Below are 10286 nucleotides of genomic sequence, written 5' to 3' on the forward strand. Positions count from 1 at the left end.
GAAACTAGCTGAATCCTGCTTCCCCTCAGTCCATCTTTGACAGCACATGCCCTGAAAAGCATTAGCCAGATGTCCTGCTTTCGTTTGTTATTTTTTTCCCTTTTGAGGGACTAAGTGGCTCCCCTCCAAAAAAAAAAAAAAAAAAAAAAAAAAAGTGTGCCTGCACCTTCTCAATGGGGGAAAAAAGTGCAGCCAAGTGCAGCTCCACCATACTGTGGATCAGCCCACAACCCAGCAGAGTCCAAAAAATTGGTTCAGGCTGGTACAGGACTCTGCAGAAGTACTTTAAAGACACATATACTTCAGAAAGACACACTCCTTTTAAGTTTTCTGATTGTATTTAGATAAAAATTAGGTACACTGAAGACCACTAAAGAGCTACAATTTTCTAATGGGTAATGCAGACACTTATACCTATGTGTTCAGAAAAGTTTAGTTAGCATACTACTTTGGGGTGAAGGTTATTTTGATGATAAGCTGTAATAATAGTTCTTTAATAATGATTCTACAAAACCAACCAGTTGTCGCTACAGCCAGACATGCTTACAGAGAGCAGATGTTAGAGGATGTTTTTTTTAATTATATTATGGGGGAGGGTAGTTATGCACATGTTTTGAAGGTGTAAATTTGCATTACAAATCTCCTGGTACACAGCCAAATTTTCAGAATTCCCCCCTCCGTCCCCCCCAGATCAGCTCACTTTGCATCTCCATCCTAACCAGGTCAGGGTGGTTCAACAGCACAGCATGACTGCGCTTGCAGAACATCTGCCACATGCCGCAGCGTTCAGGCCCTCCCTCAGCCCACTTTTCCTCTGATGCCAAATTCCTCAGTATTCTAATTTCATGGTGAAGGAGGCCAGGAACATAATACCGCGTGTTCAGACAACCACTGTTAACTGTAGGCGACCCCCAGCATTGTGAAGAGAAGGAATTTCATGATGAAGACAATTGCTCTTTTCCATATGAAGAAAGGACAGAAGCTCAAATTCATTTAGACTTGCAGGGAAAAATTCTTCAGATCTGCATGGGAGAGAGAAGACTAACATCAGTCACTCTGCATAGCTTCAGTTGTAATTATTGTTTAGGAAGAGCTCTCCACAAGGGAATTCTGACTGCAGAGTCCCAGCTACAGGCACACAGACCCACCATTGAGCACTGCAGAAACCACTTTCAGTCCCTTCCGCCCGGGGGGTTCAGACTTCAACGAGCAATCCCCTGTTAAGACCATCAGTGCTCTGCACCCTAAACAATGCCTGCACAGACGTTCTTGCTTTATCCTGCTCTTGCCTCCTCTGTCCCAGCTCTGCAAATCCTTACCCCCAGACTCCAGCAAAGTCAGGACTGTCCCTGCCCTACAGTCCCAGCCCAACCAAGCTTGGCATCCCTCACTATCAGAGGCCTTCATGCAGACATCCCACCAAAACCACTGGGGCACGCCACACCCCAGGCCCAGCTCTAGGGCTGGGTTTCCATCCCCAGGAAAGTGACAGAGGTGCTATATCACTTTTCTGAGCTCTGTAACCCAGAATTGTCTGTACTACATCGAATCACAGGCCCATTTACCTCAGTAACATGTCCCAAGCAGCAGCTGAAAGAAAATAACTAACCGCTGATGGCATCCCTTCTAAATATTCTTCCAATCCAACCATTTTCCACTCTGGGTGAATTTCCTGAGCCTTTCCCCATCCCTCAGTACCACACACATTCCTGCTGCTAATTAAGAGTATATCCTGTTCCTCATCCCAGGAAGCTGGTGACCTCACCTCCAGTTTTCTCCTGTCCCTGAAGACCAACACCCCTCCCAGCCTTTGTTGGAGAGACCTTTAGGGAAAACAGCGGCAAGGAAAGGACTCTGATCCTTCTACATCTTAAGAAGCAATGCCCCAGGGTTTTTCCAAAGTCCATGTGACTCATGACTCAGTCTCAGTCTAACGGCCTTGTTAACATTTTCTTCACCAATGGGAGGGGGGGGGGGTAATTCCTGTAAGGCCTGGCAAAGGCTTATCCTGCACAATGTCAATAATTACCCAGCCTCAACTGGAGTACTCAGAGGAGTTTCAGTTTCAGGTCTTTCAGCCACACATCCTCAATTTTCTCTATCAAGAGTTAATCTAGCTGTTTGCAGCGATCTGTGCCTCGCACATCACAAGTTTCCAGAATACCACCAGTAATATGCCCAGTGCAGGATTAGCCATATTTAGTAAATAGCAAGAGCTTCAGGACAGCTCAGCCCCCATTCAGTGGCAACACGATGGGGTTTTTGTGGTCACTCCTTTCGTTCCTCAATTCTGCAAGCCATGTACTTCCCTCCACAGAGAGCAGACCATGTTCCCTTTACCACCGGCACACAAAATACGAGTGTAACTCACCATGATTATCCCCGGCACATCTTAGAAGTCTGGTTCTACAAGAAAGAAAGACACAGCATTAGGCTTCAGAGCAAACAGTAGTCACTATAGGGCCCACCCTTGTGGGGAACAGCCTCAGAGAGCTGCCCTTGCTCGGCTTTGTGCTTCCTGCCACTAACCACAGACCAGATCACCAAAAAATCACTCCCCACTGCTGCATTCTTCTTTATGTTCACCCCAAGCATTGTGCTTTACTCTTAGAAGGCTTCACCCAACAACCAAGGGCTGGAAAGATCCTGGTTTGCCTCGGGAGATGCCCAGCTGCCCTTAGACCAGAACTTCATGCTCACATGCTGCCGTCAGCATTAAGAGGAGCACCAGCAGTCTTGGCTTAGGAGCCAAGGCACACAAGGGGAAGACAGGAATTCAAGTAAGCATGATCTAAACAGTAAGCGTCAGTCTTTACCACTAGATTAAAGCCAAAAATCATTGCATCACCCATCTTTTTTAGATAAATCCACCCAGAGAGCTCTATTAACAGTTGTCAGGCCCAGCATAGGCAGGCCAGGAAGGCAGGGGACAGCTACCTACAGGACCTTTGGCAATGCCAAAGCAAACCTTCCCTATCTGCTGCGAGCTAACTCTCGCATGGGTTTGGTGCATAGTCTTTCCAAGCCAAGTTACTTTTGTTGGTGCTCACGTATGTCTAGAACAAAGCCTTCAAAACACGCTCCACGACAGCGCCCTGTTTCTAGAGAGCCTGAGCCCAAAATCAGCGAGGCTTCTGGATGCGAACAACAGCGACACGCGGAGAGGAAACCATACCCCATCTGAAGAACTGCGGCTCCTGGAAGGCCTCGTGGGTGACCCTGCAGGTGTAGACGTCGCTCTTGGTGGGCGTGAAGGTGGCGTACACCAGGCGCTGGAAGGTCCAGTCATCCCCGAAGGACATGTCGTTGTACTTGACGTCCTTCATGGGCTCCCCGTTCTTCAGCAGGGTGATGTCGATCTTGGGGGGGTGGAAGCCCTCCACGTAGCAGTTGAGGACGTTCTCGGTGCCGGCGGTGGCAGGGTGCCGGGAGTACACCTGCACCTTGGGTGCCGCTGCGAGGGGCGAGGCAGCGCTGAGCGCCGGGACCACCGGGGACAGCCCCACCACCGCGCCCCTCGCAGCGCCGAGCACTCACCTTTGGCCTGCCCCTGGCCGAGCAGCGCCACCAGCGCCACCAGCGCCACGATCGCCGCCTTGGCCGCCAGCCCCATGCCTCCCGCTCCGCTCCGCTCCGCGCCGCTCCGCTCCCCTCGACGAGTGGCCCCGCCCGCGCACCTCGCTCCTATTTATCACCGCCGCGGCGCGCGGCCAATAGTGAGGCGACCTCCCCGCCGCGTCACTAGTATCCGGGCAAACAGGCAGAGTAAAGGTTGCAGAGAGCGGGCAGCGGGCGCGGCGCGCGTGCGCAGTGCGCGCCTTTCGCTTTCGCTTTCGTTTCCACCGCCCTAACAGGGCAGCGGGGGCGTGGTCTATCCGAGGAGGGCGTGGCCTATCCGAGAGGGGGGCGTGGCGTGGCGGCCGCGCATGCGCGCTGCCGGCGGCCGGTAAAAGGCGGCGGCGGGGGCAGCGCGGCCCCGTAGAGGGAGGCGGGGGCGGGCGGCGCCGCGGCATGGCGGAGGGCGGCGAGAGGGTTGTGAGTGCCCGCCCCGCCTGGCCCCGTCCCGTCCCGTCCCGGCAGGGTGTTCACTCTGGAGCCTAATGGTGGCACGTGGGGAGCGCTGGGGCTCCGCACCGAGCTCCTCGCGGTGCTCGGTCCCTGCAGAGGGTCCCGCAGGGGTCAGGGGTGGTCCCCGGGAGCCAGCAGGGCAGGTGCTGGTGCCTGGGGGTTGCTCCTGCTCGTCTGTTCCAGCTGCGAGCTGTGGGGTTAGCTCCCAGGAAGGGTTGGGTGCCCCCCTGTTGAGGGTTTCTTCTTCCCCCGGCTGTCTGCGTCGCTGGTGCCCACGCTGCTTTTGCCTTCTCGCCCCCCAGATCCTTGAGGACTACCTGCTAGTGGAAGATGTGCCTCTGCTGGAGGAGATGGCCGAGGAGGATGAGGAGCTTGACCTGTACAATGAGATGACGTTTGGGTTGGGTAAGGTTAAGGGGAGCCCCAGACTCGGGCTGACCGGTCAGCACCTGGTGGGATGAGGATGGAGGCTGGGTGTGAGGAAGGTGTTCCCCAGGTGGGATGTGTCCTTATACCTAACAAAGAGCTCAACAGGGAGCCTGGGGGCGTTTTCCTGGGCACTTATTTACCCCCAACGCACCCTGCTTTCCCTTGCAAGACCGTGACTCCACTGAGGAGGATGCTGTGAAAACCCCAGTGCCTTTGGAGAGGAGCCCTGAGCTCGTGGAGACCGAGGAGGAGCCCCAAGCAGATGAGGGGCAGCCACCACCAGAGGAGCAGGGAGAGCCCCAGGGTGAAGGTGGGATGGAGCCTGACGCTGAGCAGGTGGGCTCTGAGGAGGAAGAAGAACAGCTGGGGGCTGAGGAAGAGCACGAGGATGAGCCCAACGACTTGGGAGACCCAGCGGTGATGAGAGCTGTGCAGAGCAAGCCCACGCTGGAGGTGATGCCTGAGTGGGGTGGGAGGGGGACCCAGCGCTGAGCTCCCAGTGTCCAAGCAGAGATACTGCCACGGACCTGCTGCTTGTCCCTCCATCCACACGCCGTGGGTTGTGCCCTACAGAGGACGAGGAGTGGTTCTGGGAGGGACAAGGGCGGGTCCGTGGTGCTGTGGCCAAGTGTGTGCCATTAACTGTCCTCTTTGCTCCCAGAGCCAGGACTCAGCAGTGCTGGACAGCAGGATTGGCTCTGTCTGGGCAGAATTTGGCAAAGAGGACATGGTAAAAATGTCCCCTCCTCCTTGGTGATGGGGTCTGAGTGTCCCCTGCCCCTCTCCTCCCCATGCTGACCTCTCTCTGTCTTCCAGCTGGCCATGGAGCCCATGGTGTGGGGCTCCTGCCCCAGCAGCATCCCACCCCACCCCATGCTGGAGGTGGGTCCCAGGGGTGTCCCCACGTGTCCCCGGTTGTGGCACGTGGACAGGGCTGCATTCCCACCTCCTGCCACCTCTTCCCACAGGACAAAGCCATCCTGCAGGTCCTGGAGACACCCCCTCCTGCTGCCAACGTGGCCCTCGACTTCCTCAGCTCCCCTGTGCAGAGGGGGTATGCGGGCTCTCCCCGGCTCAAGCGCCCTGACTTCAGAGGGACGTCCCCCAAGTCCTTCTCCCAGCGCTTCCTCCGGCAGGTATGGGCTCTCAGGGTGTCTTGCTCATCCCTTCCTCTGCCCTCTCTGCTCCAGAAGCTGTCCCCAGCTCTGCAATGCCTCTGTCCCCCTATGAAACCCACCATCAGGCTGGGATTCGTGGCTGTGACCACATTCCCAGTGCCCAGCTGGTCCCAGTAATGTCTGCTTGTCCCTGCAGCAGCCACCTTTGATGCTGCGCTCCACGTGCTCCCCTCGGCCCTTCCCACCAGCCCGCAGAGCTTCTTCTCCCTTTGCTTCCAAGCAGGTAACACAGCAGGCCACCACTGTCCCCACAGATGGTGCCGTGGCCTGGAAGAGCCACCTCCAAGCACTGCTCAGCACCTCCCCAGAGCAGCAGCCTTTCCATCTTGGTCTCATCCTGGGTGCCCTTCTCCATACGAGATGGGGAAGGTGTTAGCTACGGCTTCACAAATCTGTCCTGCTGTCCCTGCACTGGGTGTGACCTTGTGCTTGGTGGCACGTTGGAGCACTGCTGATGGATCTGGGGCGTGCTGGGCAGCAGCATGACTCCAGGGTACCCTTGCCTGGGACGGGAGCACGAGATGTGGTGTTGGCAGAACCAGCCCATCCCTCCAGGAGTCCTCGGAGGTGACAGCAGGGTGTCCTGCCACCTGACTGCTTCTCCCTTCCTTTGCAGTCCACGGGGTACACACCCCCAACCCGTTTCAGGCCCCTGTCGCCCAACGTGGGCACCCCGCCGCGGCCCCTCGCCATGCACTTCGGCCCCATGTCTCCTTCTCTGGACCCCTGTCCCTTCTTCAGCCCCTCGGCCAGCAGCCAGTTCAACTTCAGGTAGGAGGGACGGCGAGTGGGGTTTTGATGCTGGGCACAGGGGAGGGGTGCTGCGGCCCCCTAACCAGAGGAGGTGGTGGCACTTGTGGCACCATGCTGAGAGCAGACCCAGGGGGTGTTCCAGGGGATGCTCTGGAGCTACTGCAGCATCTGCAGCCCTCGCTGTCCCCCTTTGCAGCATGCCCAGCCACCTCACCCAGCTGCACCCCCAGCACCAGCGCATCCTGACCCAGCGGCAGCAGCAAGGCGGCACGGTGCAGAGGTACGGAGGGCCTGGGGGTCTTGGGAGTGCCCTGAGGGGGCTCTGGGTGCTTACAGCAGGCTGTGGTCTCCCCCATGACAGTGTCTCCCCTAAGAAGCTGTGGTCCCCTAAAGCTGACCCTTATGCTGGGCTGATGACCTGCAAGGAAAAGGACTGGGTCGTCAAGGTGGAGATGATCCAGCTGCAGAGTGAGAACATGGATGATGACTACTACTACCAGGTGAGCCTCCAGCTCCTTGGGGCTGTGGCTTCCCACCTTGGGGAGCTGGAGGGAGCTGGGGTGCTGAGCCCCATCCAGAAATGGGCTTGGCACGGGGGGCAAAAGGGCTTGGATGGTCCCAAGCTGCCCTCCTGGCTCCCACGCAGACCTACTACCATCGGCTGGAGCGCAAGCAGGCAGAAGAGGAGCTCATGGGTGGGCGCAACAAGCAGGAGCCCCCCAAGCTGGTGACGCCCTTCATCCAGAAAGTAGAGACCTACAACTCCGGTGAGGGGCCGTGGTGGTGGCCGGGGTGGGGTGCGGGGTGTGGGGCACGCTCTCACCGTGCCCCCCGCTCTCTTCCAGTGGTGCGCATCGCTGGCTCGCTGGGCCAGGTCGCTGTGTCCACCTGCTACAGCCCCCGCCGAGCCATTGATGCTGTGCACCATGCCCTGGTGGAGGAGGTAGGTGAGGGAACACCGGGCTCCAAGCCTGCTTCAAGGTCTTGGAGCGATTTAGCAGGAGCAGTAAGGAGCTGCAGCGTGGGTGTTGCTTTGGGTTACGGGATGGGGCGCGTGGTTGGGTGACACCTTGGTGGCATCAGCAGGGTGGGATGGGGCAGCCGGCGGTGGCCGTGGCTTCCGTGCGGGGTTGGTCTTTGTCTTGAAGTCACTTTGATCCCCAGGGAGCAGCTGGCCCAGTGCTCTGCCGGCGGCGGTGTCTGGTGCTGGCTGTAACTCTGCCTTCCTTTCTCCCCTCCTGAAGGCTGCGGGGAGCCACCGGCTTCGAGCGCTGCACAGGATCGAGAGGGTGAGTGGCCGGGGTCCTGATTTTGGGGCACGGTGCTGATGGAGCAGGGGCTTGGGTCTCGTCCAAGGAGCTCCATGGGGAAGGTCTGATGTTCCAAGCTGCCGCCTTATCCCACATTATTCCTCCAGCTCTTCCTGCAGCTGCTGGAGGTGGAGGAGATGCAGCGGAAGGTGTCCCTGGCCCCAGAGGAGCAGGAGCAGAAGACCCAGGAAGCGGGGCGTATCTACCAGGCCCTGAAAATCAGAGCCTGCAGCAGTGAGGAGTGAGTTTGGGCTGTGGTGAGGTGGGGGTGGGCAGCGTGTCCTGGTCCTAGCTGAGTTCCCAGTCATTAGGTGATGGGCTGTCATCCTCCGTGTGTCACCATAATCTGTAGTGACCCTACATGCAATTCTTGTCCTCCACTGGAGCTACGCAGGAGTGAGGGAGGTGATGCTGGTTCCTCACCCAGATGGGCAGAGGGGCTTCAGGTCCCTCAGAGTCCGTGCCAACAGAGCCTTTGTCCCCAGGGAGGCAGAGGATGAGTTCCTGCAGGTCCTGTGTGTGCGGAAAGGCAAGAAGCTCACGGCGCGGCTGCTGCCCCACCTGGCCTCAGAGCAAGCAGAGAAGATCCTGCTGACCATCACCCACCACCTGCCCTTCCTCATGAAGAAAGATGCATTGGATGAGGCGAGCACCTCCAGCTGGGGCAGGGGGTTACTGGGCTGCATCCCTTCCCTGTCCCCCTGCCTGTGGGCATCCATCCTGATGGGTCCCAGCAAGGCTGGGTGGATGGTGGGGTCGGCATGGGAAGAGGCTGCTGTGAAGGGCAGGTGCAGGGCTTTGCTTCTGCCCTTGCGGGGAGGAGGAGAAAGGTCTCCAGGAGGAATTAAAGCAGTCCTGGTGGCTGTATGCTCCTGGGATATGCAGCGTTGTCCCCTGCATCATCCCGAAACCCTGAAGGTGTGGGGTGGAGATGGGGCTGTGTCCGTGGTGGGTTGAGCGGTCTCAGATCCCTGCTCTCCCCTCTGCCCTGCCCAGTCTCTTCCCCTGCTCTACAGCCCTTTGAATGAGGTGGTGGGCAGGATGACCTTCAGCAGGCTGATCCAGGTCCTGCAGGAGATTACCAGGCCCCTGCCTGAGTCCGACGAGTTTCCGCTAGCTATGGCCCTGAAGAACCAGGTATGTTGGGCATCCCCGGCATGCAGGGGGCATCACGGATGGACACAAAGCCATGGTGCTCCTCCTGGTGCTTCTCTGCAGTTTGGCATCACCTTGCTCTACTCCCTGCTGAGCCGTGGTGAGGGGCTGCTGTCTTCTGAGACACCACTGGAGCCACACGGCAGGGACTTCGAGACATGGTGAGGGGATGGGGCCACGTGAGTAGGGTTGGGGTTGGCTGCCCAACAGGGCGCTCACTGTCCCCTTGGTGCCTCCAGGACAGACACAGTGTTCCTGGTCGCTCGGGAGCTGTCACAAGTGCCCAAGGCCTCGTTGGTAGAGCCACTCTTCTTGCCCAGCAACCTCCTCTCCCTCTTCTGCCGCTACCTGGACAAGCAGACTGTCCACCACCTGGAGGCCAAGATGGAGTGAGTACCACCTGGACCACCTAGCACTGCCCGTAGCCACCATCCCTCTTGGATGGAGAGGGGGGACCATGGAGAGGAGCGATGGATGGTGCTGGTGGCTCTCACTGCCCTGTTGGACATGAGTCTACAAACCTCTGTTGTGGACACAAGTCCACGTTGACCAGTTTGCCCCCACAGTGGTGTGGCAGCCTGAAGTTCCAACCTTGCTTCCCCACAGGTGCTCCCCGCTGCCGTCGGAGGCTGCCATGCCGTGCTAAGCCCTGAGAGTGGGGCAGGGCCTGATAAAAGGACTTTGAGTTTTGAAGCAACCACAACTTGGGTGTGGGGCACTTTGGGTGAGCCATGATGCACTGGAAGGGAACGCGGGTAACTTATTTCGGCCTCGCGCCCCGCAGCAGCCTGTGACGGGTGCTGAGGCCGGTCTGCACAGGGGCACTGAGAGCACCTTTGGGGGGGAATTTCTGTACAGCACTTGGAATAAAATAAAGAGGTGATTAACAAGCGCCTGTGGCTCCTGTGGGCAGCCACTGCTGTGCCTGAGTCCCCGGGCTCTGATAGAGGCATCACTGGAATATGGGCCCTGAGCCCCCTGGTTGGGGATGGAGGGGGATCCAAAAGGGCAGAAAAGACAGCAAAGGGGGGGAAGGACCAAAGGACCCAGTAAGAGGATATAGGGGGATGGAGGAAAAGGTGTTGATGAAAATGGACCTGATGGGGAACAGAGGAGGGGGGGAAAAAAGCCCATCAGCAGGGGAGAGGTGGTGGTCAGAGCTTGCATAGAGGTCAATGTCAGATGAGTGTGTATAAGGGGAAAGGAAAGGTCTGTGCACACAGGAGGGGATGTAGAGGGCATCTGGGTGTGCACAGAGGATGGGGGTCTAAACACATGGCTAGGGACAAAGAACCTCTTTCTGCTGAGGTCTTAGTCTATGACATGTAGATAGAGACATGGTCATGACAGAACACCTTGAAGTTACCACGTCTTCCTTGAGATACCTTAATAG

At 57.6% G+C, this 10286-nt stretch overlaps 2 protein-coding genes across 2 annotated transcripts; one reads left to right on the plus strand and one right to left on the minus strand.

Annotated features, from left to right (window-relative positions):
* Positions 1-316: 316 nt before the first annotated feature.
* On the minus strand, positions 317-3663 carry B2M (beta-2-microglobulin). The gene is made up of 4 exons (XM_032195261.1): positions 3538-3663; positions 3176-3454; positions 2372-2406; positions 317-1022 (listed from the first exon to the last, which is right to left on the minus strand). Exons 1-3 carry the CDS (start codon positions 3611-3613, stop codon positions 2393-2395), a joined length of 369 nt encoding a protein of 122 aa, XP_032051152.1. The 5' UTR covers positions 3614-3663; the 3' UTR covers positions 317-1022; positions 2372-2392.
* Positions 3664-4011: 348 nt separating this feature from the next.
* PATL2 (PAT1 homolog 2) lies at positions 4012-9813 on the plus strand. Its single transcript, XM_032195135.1, has 19 exons — positions 4012-4035; positions 4371-4473; positions 4667-4950; positions 5159-5227; positions 5314-5379; positions 5466-5633; positions 5815-5898; positions 6292-6446; positions 6625-6708; positions 6790-6928; positions 7075-7195; positions 7274-7371; positions 7673-7717; positions 7846-7979; positions 8224-8383; positions 8735-8875; positions 8957-9054; positions 9133-9282; positions 9500-9813. Exons 1-19 carry the CDS (start codon positions 4012-4014, stop codon positions 9537-9539), a joined length of 2163 nt encoding a protein of 720 aa, XP_032051026.1. The 3' UTR covers positions 9540-9813.
* The last annotated feature ends 473 nt before the right edge of the window (positions 9814-10286 follow it).

This window comes from Aythya fuligula, chromosome 11, assembly GCF_009819795.1.
Source record: "Aythya fuligula isolate bAytFul2 chromosome 11, bAytFul2.pri, whole genome shotgun sequence".
In the NCBI taxonomy this organism is placed as follows: domain Eukaryota; kingdom Metazoa; phylum Chordata; class Aves; order Anseriformes; family Anatidae; genus Aythya; species Aythya fuligula.

What these genes read in the sequence shown, in the direction of transcription:
- B2M (XM_032195261.1), bottom strand. Translation starts at nt 3,613, where the DNA reads ATGGGGCTGGCGGCCAAGGCGGCGATCGTGGCGCTGGTGGCGCTGGTG. An exon ending in CGGCCAGGGGCAGGCCAAAG is followed by an intron (nt 3,455 to 3,537) that starts GTGAGTGCTCGG and finishes CGCCCCTCGCAG; the next exon opens with CGGCACCCAAGGTGCAGGTG.
- PATL2 (XM_032195135.1), top strand. Translation starts at nt 4,012, where the DNA reads ATGGCGGAGGGCGGCGAGAGGGTT. An exon ending in CGGAGGGCGGCGAGAGGGTT is followed by an intron (nt 4,036 to 4,370) that starts GTGAGTGCCCGC and finishes CTCGCCCCCCAG; the next exon opens with ATCCTTGAGGACTACCTGCT. An exon ending in AGAGCAAGCCCACGCTGGAG is followed by an intron (nt 4,951 to 5,158) that starts GTGATGCCTGAG and finishes CTTTGCTCCCAG; the next exon opens with AGCCAGGACTCAGCAGTGCT.